At 41.2% G+C, this 14,127-nt stretch overlaps 1 protein-coding gene across 14 annotated transcripts in view; it reads right to left on the bottom strand.

The window, feature by feature from the left end:
• The window catches only part of afdna (afadin, adherens junction formation factor a), an 87,719-nt gene that overhangs the window by 33,376 nt on the left and 40,216 nt on the right, over positions 1 to 14,127 (bottom strand). For 12 of the 14 annotated variants that reach the window (XM_068577005.1, XM_068577012.1, XM_068577014.1 and 9 more), the window contains 10 exons: positions 13,805 to 13,875; positions 13,632 to 13,699; positions 12,248 to 12,453; positions 9,323 to 9,343; positions 6,187 to 6,332; positions 5,316 to 5,410; positions 4,024 to 4,289; positions 3,450 to 3,593; positions 3,077 to 3,275; positions 2,260 to 2,366 (listed from right to left, as the gene is read on the bottom strand). In XM_068577005.1, coding sequence (XP_068433106.1) covers positions 2,260 to 2,366; positions 3,077 to 3,275; positions 3,450 to 3,593; positions 4,024 to 4,289; positions 5,316 to 5,410; positions 6,187 to 6,332; positions 9,323 to 9,343; positions 12,248 to 12,453; positions 13,632 to 13,699; positions 13,805 to 13,875 — 1,323 coding nt within the window. The remainder of the gene's footprint in view (positions 1 to 2,259; positions 2,367 to 3,076; positions 3,276 to 3,449; positions 3,594 to 4,023; positions 4,290 to 5,315; positions 5,411 to 6,186; positions 6,333 to 9,322; positions 9,344 to 12,247; positions 12,454 to 13,631; positions 13,700 to 13,804; positions 13,876 to 14,127) is intronic. The other 2 variants (XM_068577010.1, XM_068577021.1) reach the window with 1 other exon arrangement.

Genomic DNA, 14,127 nt, shown 5'->3' with positions numbered 1-14,127 from the left:
AAGATTTGGCGCCCAATTTCAATACATTATGTTCATATTCTAAATGCTCTGCTTGCAACGCCGATCCCATCTAAACGGTGTAAACACGCTACGTCATATCACCACAAAACCCACGCACCGCCCCCCCAGTTTGCTTGAACACACACCATTAACCAAAGGCTCTGTGTGTGTGTGTGTGTGTGTGTGTGTGTGTGTGTGTGTGTGTGTGTGTGTGTGTGTGTGTGTGTGTGTGTGTGTGTGTGTGTTTGTGTGTGTCAAAAACGGCTGCATTATATTGAGACTACAGTCATGAAATAGAGCAGGGATAAACAGAACAATTACAGAGGAAGTGGATGTGTGTGTGTGTGTGTGTGTGTGTGTGTGTGTGTGTGTGTGTGTGTGTGTGTGTGTGTGTGTGTGTGTGTGTGTACTTGTGTGAGGTCTATCATTTAAAAACCGCCTTGAGCAGTGTGTTGACTAAATTGTGTGTGTGTGTTTTTATAAATTGTGTGTCTGTGTGTATGCTGTTATGAAAAGTTAATTGCCTCTTCTGAAGTCACTGTAATCAATGCTATTCAACTGGGAGACCACACACGTGCACACGTACACACTCTGGGCTCGAATCAAAGCGACTTCCAGGTTTAAACTTTTCTAAAAATAGTCAAACTATGTGAGTTGCGCCGTCGTATCGTCTCCCGCTCAGTTTCTGTTCAGGGTTTTTACCTTTTTTAGTCTTAAATTCAGCTGGAACTGATCTACGAGTTCATTTAGTCACGTCTTGCCTACTGAATCTCCTCTTAAATCTCCCTTAAACCCAGTAAATCCAGCATAATTTACCTGAATTATCCAGAACTGTGGATATACAAGCTTAGCCAGAAAAGGTCAACAAAAGCACCTGAAGACAGCTTATATAATGCGTGCCTTCAGTTTATGTTATCCATATGAGCCAACGCTGGAGACTTCAGCTAAGTTTTAACTACAAATCAACCACTCAATGCCAGTACTGTTTATTGAAAATATGTCAACAAAAGGGCAGTCGCAAATGACATATTTTACATTCAAAACGTATTATTCAGTCATGGCGCCACCTACTGGCAACAGGAAGTCAGTGTTATGTGACAATCGGCATCTGGTTTACATGATGTTGTCTCCACTTGATATAGAGCAGTATGATGCATGTTGTCGAGCGCCACACAGTGGATACAGGAAGTTGTCGACTGTTTGCAAATAATAATTTCAAGCGGCACACCATGCAAGAAACAAAAATGTCTAACGCATGGAAACGTTGACGCAGACATTGTCGGCTGCCTGAACCGGGGTGCGCAAAGGTGCGAGGGCCCGTTTACATAATTGGTTGGATTAAATAATTGTTCATTTTTTATTATCTTAATTTTATTTAATGAGTATAGCTCATCAGTGATGCGTCCCTTTGAGTGAAAATGTTGTTTTGGAAAGATAAATATATTTTAACTTATGGATCTTACATGAAAAAATACAGATAACACAAATTGGAAACAATGGTCGGAAGCAGCAGCTGGAATTTAATTGTACAAATACTATTAATATAAGTGAAGCTTGATCTTTATTCCTCTGTATAAATTATTTTGAGTAATCCCAATGAAAAGTAATCTGAGAGCAGTATAGGGGTGGGATTTACCAATACAATATCGTCACGATACTTAAGTCCCGATACGATATTATCGAGATACATTAAGTTTTGCGATATAATGCATTTTATTACCTTTTTTCAACTGCAAATTGTTCCCAAAGGGAAACTTTGTCAACAAAAAATAAATTGATTTTATTATTCTAAGACCAAAACGTTTAGAATTGATTAAATAAAATACTTGGCTTCCGTGTATCGATAAAATGTTGCCACGCCAAATATTGCGATACTATGCTTTATCGATTTTTTTCCCACCCCTAGCGCAATATGGAGATTATTGTTTCGAAAAAGAAAACCAGCTTGAAGTTTGCCGTCTCCGCAAGTTATTTTAAGTCCTTGTCTTAGATGTCAGATCTACTGTACACTCAGTCTCCACAGCTTCTATGCGTCAGCATTACCAACTCTCGAAAGCTCAAAGCCCTCTGTGGCCCCACTTTACCCGAGCTGCCCCAATGCCCACACACACACACACACACACACACACACACACACACACACACACACACACACACACACACACACACACACACACACACACACACACACACACACACACACACACACACACACACACACAGACAGACACACTCTGTGTATGTGTGTTATGGTCCTACCATCTCAGAACTGTCAGCAGCAGAGAAGTGGCTGTCGCAGTCAGCTCCTTCAAAGTGGACGGTCCAGGTACCCGGCGATCGGGCGTGGGGCACTAACCTACAGAAACCTGTCAGAAGAAACACACACACACACACTTAAGAGTAGTTCATGGATGTAAATTATATGTGTTCAAATAACAGCTACAGGACATGAATAACCGGAATAGAAACAAAATTGTTTTACCAAATCAATTGTTACAGTTCTTGAAAAACAATTTCGTTAAAGATCGTGAAAAATATACAGAAAATGTGTTGGATATTGGTCCAGTATTAAGGAAGTATAGACGGTAGACTCTAAACAGAATGGAACGTAATTGGGCAATATTGGGTAGCTTTACCTTCACTCAAAGTGCTTGTTTTTGCTGAACTGGCAAAAACAAGCACTTTGAGTGAAGCTACTAACATATTGATGGTAGGCATTTGCGCCCATTCGTCACTCAGACACAAAAACCAGGAGGGGGAACAAAGGTTCAGGTAAAGGGGAACAAAAGTTTCCCCTTTACCTGGTCCTTTCTTCTTTGCAAGTGTCAAACTCAATGAAGGTCAAACATCCACATTACATAACAATGAGCAAAACATAATTTTGAGTGGATAAGGACTTCAAACATCAACTTGTTGCACGATTATTATCGGTGCCCATAATCACTCGACCCTGAATTTAACTGAATGTATCAACGATAAGACACAGAACACTCTTGCACAAAAGCTCGAGCATTCGAACTCGTTGATAACTTAACAGAATCTTGTTATTGTTAAATATTGGTCCCGGTGAGTTTACCTCTCTGCAGCAGCGGCTCCAGGAAGTCCTGCAAGCCGTTGGGGAGGCTGCGCACCACGTCGCAGGAGTAGCCGTCCTCAGGAAGGAGGAAGGGCAGCTGAAGGTCTGGATCCTCCTCCAGCTGAACCTCTCTGCCATCGCTCCTCGCCAGCTCATCTGCTGTGTTCTCTGCCACTGCCACCACGTGGTCTATCAGCTCCTGTACGCAAACAAACAAACAAAAATGAGTCAACGGGCCGGTTCATTTCATCTAAAAGCTCACTTAATAGTAGCGGCTATTTTCAACATCTGTGATTTACATAAAGCTGGGCTTATCAAACAGAAAACTGCGTGTGCATCATTATGAATGCTCTCTATTGCGCTTCTGACTTACAGGCGGGATGTAAGGCTCGTCCGGAGCACAATGGTAGTTGGTCATGAGAGCGTGGAGCTGCAGGGAGTTGAGCTTAAAGCAGGTGTTGTGGATGTTCTGCACGTCCTGCATGGAGTACTTGTCCATAGTCAGCAGGGTGGTGGCCTGGTGGACGCACAGAAAAACAAACATGTCAATGAGCCACATTCCTTGTATATCGTATCCTCGCTGTCTGTGGGCTCCCGGCTTCTCTAACACACGTTACTGTTTGGACAATTTACTTCTCTTATCGCTAATAGCCTCTTTCTACACTTCACTTTAGTCAATTCTTGCACCTTACAAGTAAATTACCTTGATGTATCTTTGCTTGTTAAGCTTTTTGAGAGAAATGTCCCAGTGGTAAGCCAAGCATGAGCTTAAGTGCCACTGACTGACAAAGACCATTAAAGATCCTGTGATTTCAACAGCAAATAAAAAAAGGAAAGAACCAACTGGCAGTAATTCACTAAAAACAGGGGAAAACAACAACTTGTGAATTCAACAAACTCCACGACCCTCTCAGTCTGAGCATCTGCGTGTGTCCCCGCCCCCTTACCTGAACGATTCGACTGAGGTGGCAGTCGGCGGCGAGCTCCAGACCCTGTTTCTCTGCCCAGGCCTCGATGTGGCTGAGCTGCTGCCTGAGGATTGCCCCCCAGTAGTGGCAGCACAGCCCCGATTCGGTGTCCGTCACCAGCTTGTTGAAGAGCCACATGTTGATGAAGTGGAAGAGCTGCGAGAAGAGCTGGATGGTCAGGGCGGCGTTGACCCGACACCGCCGCAGCAACGACATCGCCCCAGTCAGTGTGTGCAGGACGTCCTCTGGAAAGGAGAAGAGACATCAGATTATATACGCTCAATGACTGACAAGCATTCAATTCACAGTGGCAGGTTTGTGGCAGCGATAAACTGGGATTACAATACTTTGAAAAGGAACTGTGTGTAACATTTAGGGGGATTTAAGTTGTTTTAAAATCAGTGTGTAATCATCTGAAGCTTAGAGTCTTAGTATTTTTGTAACAGTTGTGAGTAAAAAACAAACAATACTTTATTAACACATCTGTTCAACAAGCACCAACATGTCAACAAACGTGAAACCCACTTCAATCGGCCTTGTCTCAGTCTCTCATCTACCGCTGCTTAATTTACACAAGCTCAGCACAGAAGATTGGCCAAAAGCTTTTTCTTTTTAAACAAGCAAGCTAAAACAGAAGCTGTCTGTTTGAGTCTGTTTATCTTACTTTGTTCTTGTAAACTTCTCTGCTGGCTGAGACAAAGGAGTATTTAGTTGGTTGCAATCTGCAATTTACCACCAGATGCCACTAAAGATTCGAACACTGTTACTTTGAGCAACATTGTTACTTTGAGCAACACTGTTACTTTGAGCAACACTGTTACTTTGAGCAACACTGTTACTTTGAGCAACACTGTTACTTTGAGCAACACTGTTACTTTGAGTAACACTGTTACTTTGAGCAACACTGTTACAGGTCACTGACATGAGGTTGCTTCACATGAAGCTGAAAACGAGTTATCTAGTCATCTTCCGGTGCCCTGAAGCCTCGGTTACTAACATTTCCCTTTTTACTCACACAAGTGTCTGTTTAAAGCCACAGATTTGACATGGTTATGGTCAGAATGGACATCATAATTTGTATGTTGACTCAAAGAAGTCACTGGAAGTAACCACAACAGTTTCCCACCATGGGTTTTGGGATGCACCACTGCAGCAATAACGGCTGATCTTCAGACTTTTCTCAAATGTTTTACCTCTTTATACCTTTAAACAGGATTCAGCTCAAAGTTCAGAGACATTAACGACCTAAAGAGTGAGTGTGTGTGTCTTACCGATCTTGGGTCTCTGTGGAGTATGTTCCTCTGGGTCGTCCAGGAAGGCGGGCATGTAGTTGTTGAGATCAGCCTGGAGACAGTGGACCAAGTACCTGCACGCACACATTACAGCGCGTCAGAGACATCAAGACTTCCCCACCAAACCACAGAGAAGCTCTTCTTCAATCGTCTGTCTTAAAGAGAATCTTTTCATCTTGACGAGTAACTTTTTCAAACGAGCCGTGAAAAAAAACCTCTCGACAGAAAACCCGGAGAGAAAATAGCTTCACACTGCCGTCGTGTTCCCATTTCTTCTTTTATTATGCATGGACACAAAGTTTCAACCAAGGTTTCCTTCTGTGAGTATTTTAAGCTTTTTTTTTGGTCTTTATTTGAAAAAATAAATGTGCAAATATAGCACAGCACCCTGAGAATATATTTACTTTTTTTCCTCCCCTGTGTGTAAGCTACTAATCTTGAGCTTTTAATGCGATGTTAATTTTAAACAAACATGGTTATCATGCGACTCCTGCGCATACCGTCCTTTTCCTAGATTCCTATATGATGATCTACTGTAACAATACAGGTGTGTTCACACCCTCACATCTACGTGAGGGAGACTACTAACTAATGCGGACAAAAGCGGGAAAAAGAAGAGCATGGAAAAAGAGAGCTATGTGCAGGTAATTCTCTCATGTTTTTAAAATAACATTTTAACGCATTCCAGTTGAGTGACTCATTTGCAAACTCATATTTCTTGATCTCCATGGAGAACCGACCATATTCCCCGCCTTTCCCCGGTCTGGTACACATCCCTGAAGCGTCCATGACATTCCAGATTACCACCCCACATCCACACACACACACACAAGCACACACACAGACTGACTTAAATGCCATCTGGACCAGATGGGCGAGGACGTCCTGGGCGTCCAACGTGACGCGGCTCAGGTCTCGGTCCTGCTTGATGAAGTTGAGCAGCTCTGAAGCGTTGGCCATCCAGAAAGCCAGCGCTCCGGCGATGTTCTTCTGCTTCTGTAACGTACCAACCAAAGCCACACACACACACACACACACACAGAAAAAAAACACATACGGAGGAAGTTGTTAGAGCAGCAGGATCAAGGACAGACTGGAGCGTTAGAACAGAAGGTAGTAGAGGGGTTTCTGTTTGAGCGGCAGCCAGAAGGAGCAGTTGTTACCTCAGGGATAGACTCATGCCCCGCCCACCCCTCACTGTAAGCCAACCCGGTGCCGAGAGGAAGAGTGGTCACCACTGTCACTCTGAAGACGACGCTCAATTAAACGGCCTTCATTTCTTTCCCATTTGAATGTGAGCTCGAAAACATTTTCCTCTCTGACTTTATGAGGGACATTAGTGACCACTCCTTTTAGACACACACTCCATTTACCAGGTCACCAAACACCAGCCACCTCGACTAACCAGTTGGTTGTACACGTTTCTTTTTGACAAAACTAAAGACCGTTAGACCGTAGTCTTACACTAAAGAAAGCATCAGAGTAAGAGGATCAAAAGTGATTAGAAGTCCATTAATTTCCAATCAATCAGAATGACATACAAGGACATTTGTGTGGTCAACCAGTCAGATTTGAGCCATTCACATTTGATTTTAAGACATCTTTTTATTATGACAATAGATATTAATCTTTATGGTAATATTTTCTGATTCATACAATCTAATCAACACTGCACCTTGCCAAAACTTAGACGAGAAGATTGATAGCATCCTCATGTCCGTCTATTAAATACAAGTATATAGTCAGCAGCCGGTTAGCTTAGCTTAGCATAGAGACAGGAAACAGGGCGAAAGATATCCTGGCTCTGTTTAATGCTAATAACGATTCAAACAACAATTTTTCACCTATGATGATTTTTGCAACATTTGGGTAGAGTCAGATTACCCGTTTTTATACAAAATCAAACTAACGCCCTTTGCTCAAGTGGTTTAACTGCCTACTTTAGCATATCTATCCCACGGACATGAGCGGATACGAATGACTCATCTACTTCTAAAATGTTGTTTTTAAAATGTCATAAAAACAATGCATATATATGCATATCGCTGCAATTTATTTTTTAGCAGAAGCTCTAGTATTGCAGCGTAGGCTATCAATCAAGTAGCTTGCAGAAGCAATCCCATAAACCAGGATTACAATATGACCAAAGCTGAGTGGACGATGCTCCATGTGTCAGCCTACAGTCTAACGGACAGTTTGTTTTCAGAGATCAACGGGGAGGACAGAGCTCGGTGTGTGAGGAGCTGATTGGTTAATATCTCCGCCACTCAGAGAGGGAGGACTGTGCGAGGCTCGCTCCCCTGCACTCATCTATCCCCACCTTGAAAAACGCAAATCAAACAAAACAAAGAAAATTCAAATAAAAAAATCCCTTCATTCAGAACAGCCAGAGAATGAGAGATGGAGCCAAGTGCATCAAAAACGAGACAATAAAACATTTAGGAAACGCTTAAAACACGGACAGATGGATGAACATGTTAAATGAACTTCCAAATAGACAAATGAAGCAGAGGAGGTGGAGGAGGTCGGAGGGACTCGTCTCTCATCCACACGGCTGAGTAGTAGAAGCAAGACGTGTTGTCACACAAGATGGATGCCAGAATTTACAGGTGCAGCAACGGTGGAAAGAGTGGTTGCTTTGGTTTTGCCATTTGTTTGTTTTTTGGTTTGTTTGTTTGTTTTTTAGTACGAGGCAGGTCCAGCAGGAAGTTGAATGGAATTAGTTGGGTAGGATGTTGCTGTTGTTGCTTAGTTTTCCAGCTGTGGGAGGACGCATAATTATGGCTGTATTTTACATTTCTGTTAAAAAAAAATGGAGAAAAAGAAGCAGCAGCAACAATGAAGGGCTGGTCAAAAAAACAAAAAAAGCAGACAAAAGTAAAGAGAAAGGTACAGATTGAAGAGAGAGGCAGAGATTCTCAGAGGAGCCAAGAGGTTGATGAGGTTGGGCGACATGGTTTTACATATTTTATCGTTAACGTGGGATCTGGTTGGCCTTCAAAAGGAGCGTCAGATATTGATGACGATGAAACTATTTCCTTGTGACCAGAAATCTCAGTGAGTCAAAGTGTTCAGAGCAACAAATGTGCACAAAGCAACTAATGGTTGAATCGGTCCAATTGTTTAAAGATTCAAGGATTATAATACACAAAGAGAATAGAAATGTCATTGAAAACAATGGTTGAAATAATGTATTAAATAGGTTACATATGTTATTTGTCTTATATTATTAAATATAAAAGAATATTATATTATTGGATGACATTAAAGTCACCTTTGCATTTCCATTATCTTTGTTAGGCAGCAATCTATAAGTATTTTATTTATAAGTTAATTTTCCTAATAATGTTCTGATTAATCAATTAACTGTTTACTTCATCAAATGTCAGAAAGAAATAACAAAAATGCGCAAAACGATTTCCAAAAGCCTGAAAGAGCGAATTGAAATTGCTTTTTTGTTCTGTAATTTTCTGTCAATCAAATAATGAATGAATTGTTTCAGCTCCAGCTGTAAGTATTAAGCAACAGTTCTTTATAAGACAAACTTAAAATCCATGTTTTACTCTATTTACATTAATTCAGTCATTCTATATTTCTTAAGGTGGATGATTCGTTTGACACATTGCACTGAAACAGAGAAGGAGAAAAGTATTTTATATATATTATTTTAAGTTTCTTTAAAGGCAGATCGTTTAGTTTATTCCATTGATGTTGATGTCTGTAAGTGTGGGACGCTACTCTGACAAAAAAAATTTCCCCTTAAGGATTAATAAAGTACATATCTATCTAGTTCACATCTACAAGCTGGGTTACAGATTTTGAGATACATGAAAGACATTGAGATGCATTGTGGAGCTTGAGGTATTTTATCTATGTCGCCCACACCGAGATAAAGAGAGAGAGAGAAGGAAAGATGGAGAAGGAGAGAGTGTGAGCGAGTGAGGTAGAGGAGTCTGTAGCAGCCGTATCATGGTGTGCTATCCTACCTGATCCCCTTCAGGAATCTCCTGGATGGAAGGAAGAGGAAGGAGGAGGAAGAGGAGGAGGACACGTTCACAGGACAGAGAGAAAACACGTCAACAGCTACAGTATGGACACGGCCATGTAACACACATACTACACACGCACACACTTTGACACAGACGTGGTCATGGTTTACAATGTGAAGACATCTTGATTCAGTTAGAGAACATAACAGAAGGAGGTCAGTGGAAAACCACATCTGCTCAAGAAAACATCGCACAGGGTGTTTGTGAAATATATCACATACGGTTTGAAGCTTTTCAAGATCTCTATAAGAACCGCTTATAAAGGAGATTTTGAGGTGGGGTTGTATGAGGTACGTACATCAGTCCATCGGTTAAAGTGCACGCTCCATTTACAATAGTTACACCGCTTCATTGTCATCAGACTGAATCCTAACCAACTCTTTAAAAACAGCAAGAACACACAATAACACTAGCTATCTGATCGAGGCAGCGGTAGAACAACATCTTCTGTGTTCTGAAAGGAAAAAGTACTGTTTTTGTTTATGGAGTCTTGTGGCTTTGAAGAGAGCATAGAGACGGCGGTTCAGCTGCCTGTTGGAAAGGCCTGAAGGTTAAGTGGTGAAAACATTCTAAATATAGCGCGCATGTCTAAGACACTTGCTGAGGCCCCGTCCACAGCAGTGCTTCGCTCCCGTGCTGGTACTCTGGCTCGTTTCTAAACCGGAGGCGTGCCGACCGTCATCTATTGTGTGTAATGCACCGACTATTGATGAGTACCTCATACAATCCCACTTCAAAACATCCCAACTGTAGAATGAAGTTCATCATCAAAACAGGCAACAAAGTATACTTTGAAAAATTAACTGATCACCCAACCCTAACTGCAAACAATGCTTCATATTAAAACTGAATTCATTTTAAGAACTGGAGCTTCAGTTCGAAAAACTGGGAGTAAAAGAGCTCACAAGGAACTTAACGAGTGTGAAGGTGTTTAAATGTGCAGACTAAGGGGAAGAAAAAAAAAAGCGAAAAAAGGAAAATGAATCATTGAATGAAGTCATTAACATTTCAACAGTGAACATTTCTGAGACAGCGGTATAATTACCAGAAAGTGTGACTGACAACAAAAATAAATTCAAGCGCTGCACTCAATCTGTTGGAGTGCTTCACAGCACGAAGCAGGAATGTTACGGGAAAATCTGCCTCAACTCCCAGTTTGAGTAACTAGTGAGAGCGACACCCTCGAGCTGCAGAGTTTATGGGGAAATGTGGTCTCACTATAAAGAGGACCGGCGCTATCAGACGATGCTGTTCCTCGTTCTCTGTGATGATACAAAGTCAAAACACTTCATTTGATAATCACACACTAATGTTTAAAAGACGCCGCGTTGCAATCCGTTAGGGAAGACATTAACAAGGTAATGCAGTTAAGACGTTTCAGGATGCAAAGCACTGGACGAGCGCGTCCATCTCCAGCACATCGCACACTCAAGCTGGTCACAATCACTCTATTATTCAGGATTATGTTCTCCAGGATCTCACAGAAATACAGTTTTAAATCCTGAAGCAGGATGGTTGAACGCTCCCATATTTCTCAGAAGCTAAAAATATTTCCCCGAAACTCTCTAAGACTGAAATCCTGCTACATGCAGACAGAAATAGATTAAGTCTGAGTGCATTTTCTCTCACAACTTCGCTGCATACCAACGGCAATGAATAGCTGCCAGCTGAACAAATAGAAGTGAATTGTACTAATGCAAGAAGAATTGGCAATTACTGAGCCTCAAACTTAAGGAGTGTGTGTAAAAACATTTTTCAACGATCCTCTGATCTACAAACAAGCTTTTTTTTTGGTCTTAATGCTAGCATTCTCAGCAAGCACCATGTGAAGTGGGGCTGTGCATCGGGCTTCAACTCTTATGAAGAAGAAAGAAAAAGAAACTGGATGAAAAACTAGTATTAAAGCTGGTAATAGATACTTAGTCTCATTTCCAGTCATGAATGTAACTACATTACTCAAGTATTGTACATATGTATAATTATGAGGTCCTTTACCATTTTCATTTAATGCTTTTAATACTTCTGATCCCTTTTTAAGCTAATGTTGTAATTTTTACTCCAGATTCTTTGCAAATTATGATTCATACTACAAACTATAAATTAACCTACATGGATTCTTAGAAGAACCCCCAATGACTCTTTTTTTAATATATTTTTTAAATGTGTATATTATTATATTTATATTAAAATGCGATCTAACTTTACAGCTGCAACATTAAAGTGATGAACTTTATTATAAATTATAGTCCAGACAAATAAAACATATTGTTCTGAAATGTGTCATTTCCATAAATGAGTCCTAATACTGTGTAAGAGTTCCTCACTGTAACCTTAAGCAAAGAATAACTATTCCACCAGTTTCATACGTTTCATATTCTCTGATTTAGATTTTTATTTTTAATTGTGTTCTATTACTTGTAAGTTTTATTTTGTTCTAAAAGGTTTATGCACGTGTTGCCGTAAAAACTCCGCTATCCTATTAGCGCCAGTGTCAAAGATTTTGAACTGATTTCTTACTAATGATCAGAGACAGCGCCATGCTCACTGAAGTTTCTCAGAGACTCTGTTTCTTCATAGCAGGCTTCACATCACAAGCTTTCCAAACAGACAAGTAGACAAACTGTGGAGGGAAAGCTGCAAGAAGCATACACGTACACACACCTAACACAACTACAGGCAGTGTAGTTTGTAAGAAAACAGTGTTGGGGGAGAATAAGCGCACACAATCTTTAAAAAAAACAGCACTAATTAAGGAGCAGAACACACTGAGGTAATGCACAAAATGAATACGCAATATCACCTCCAAATATCACAGCACACACAGACACGCAAAAATAAGATTTGTAAAGATGTGTTACTGACCTGAATGACGCCCTCCATCATGCTCACCATCTTGTTCACGATGGCAATGACCTTGTGCGTCCTCTCGGACGGCGACATGTCGGGCCGGTAAGAGGGCGACAGGACGAAGCGGCAGGCCATGTACAGGACGTAGGTGGGCGAGAGTTTGAAGTGCACCGTGGAGCTGTTGGTGTAGTTGATGATGGCCGACAGGAAGGTGTCTTCAGCTGGACGGGCACACAAGAGGATCAGACCTTCAGACCACCAACATCAACAGATGACGTTCTCAGACACTAAAAAAATCAGTTGTCTGACAGAATCAACTTTTGGAGAAACACCAATCCCGTAACCGGCGATCGGAACCGGTTGAAGCCGCGTGAACGGCCGAAACACAATACAGTGTACAAGTCATGTTGCACTTGTAGGCCCTCGATTTGGCCTCATGCACCAGTTTTGAACCGTTTTGAGAGGCCTCGGACCATTTCAGTGACACTACCACATATTCGGATTTGAATGCAACCCAAAACCACCAAACACAGGAACAACTTCCTTCCACTGGCCGTCACTGATGAATAATTAATCAGACACCTCCATCTGCACTAATTGGTTGTCTTTGTTGTCTTTTTATATTTAACTTGTTTATTGTATATAATGTGTATATATGTACAATGAGAGCTACGTGAAAGCAGAGGCAAATTCCATGCATGCGTAAAGACACATGGCCAATAAAGCTGATTCAAAAAAAGAAATGTCTACACTGGCTTTAACCGTTTATCCCCCAAAACAGCTCTTCTGAAAACAAGTCAAATTGAGCATGGGTTTCCCCATACTCTAAGTGCATAATTTATCATCTTTAAAAATGAAAATATTCACTGTGTTATTATGGTGCAATTACAGGAAACAAAAGCCTGGGGGCTTTAAACTGATCCAGCTGATTTTCTGCCAAATACGACTGGCACGTTATAACGTAAAAATACAATCTAGAGACTGAGACTCGTTGCTCATTTTCTCGCCGTCTGTTTATGGAAGTCGTATTAATGTCTGAAAATGAATAATGTCTTCCTGAAGTCATCAAGCAGAGCTGTAAGAAGGAACAAAACACTTACTCTGCATTGGAAATGTATACCGCCAGCAGGGTGAGGGGAAATGTGACCCACATTTACTACATTATTATTTTTACCGTATACATATACGCACATACAGATAGATATATATCTATATCTATATATATATATATAGATATATATATATACACACACACACACATGTATAAGACATTAATGCCATGCCACTGCAGACGAGCAGTCAGGTCAACAGAATCAGTCCAGCATTGTAAAGAGGGTTCAATAGTTTCCAGCTATTGACTGTTTCACTAACACAGCGGAACAGAAACACTAATACTTACAGTTGTCTCTGAATTCGATGCCGGCTGGCAGAGTCAGCTCGGTTCTGTCTACTGAAATGTCCTGAGACCTGATGAGACGAAATAACACCATGAGAAGGAAAAATAACACTAAACGCAGAGACTGAGAAGAGGCCTGGAGAGAGGACGAAGATGGACGAAGAAGAGCGTCTCACCTGCTGTCCTGCTGCTCTCCTCTGATCATGGGTTTGACCATGCCGCGCTCCATCTCCAGCTTCCCTGAGCTCTGCGCGCACACACACACACACACACACACACACACACACACACACACACACACTGTCAAGCAGCTTCACCAACGTTTAATTTTACTGTACAGTATAAATACAATGTAGAAGCTTCAGTCACACTCTCAGAACTACGAACAAGTAGCTTACGCAACATGCAAAAGACACTGTTTTTACAGTTTTCTGGTCTATTTGTTCAATAAAATCTACAATTAGTACATGTATAAAACAGCTTTTAACACATTGCGAAC

Source organism: Clinocottus analis, unplaced genomic scaffold (assembly GCF_023055335.1).
Source record: "Clinocottus analis isolate CAN_PGR_092001 unplaced genomic scaffold, fCliAna1.0.p SCAF_15, whole genome shotgun sequence".
In the NCBI taxonomy this organism is placed as follows: Eukaryota; Metazoa; Chordata; class Actinopteri; order Perciformes; family Cottidae; genus Clinocottus; species Clinocottus analis.
This window is presented reverse-complemented; position numbering and strand designations above follow the sequence as displayed.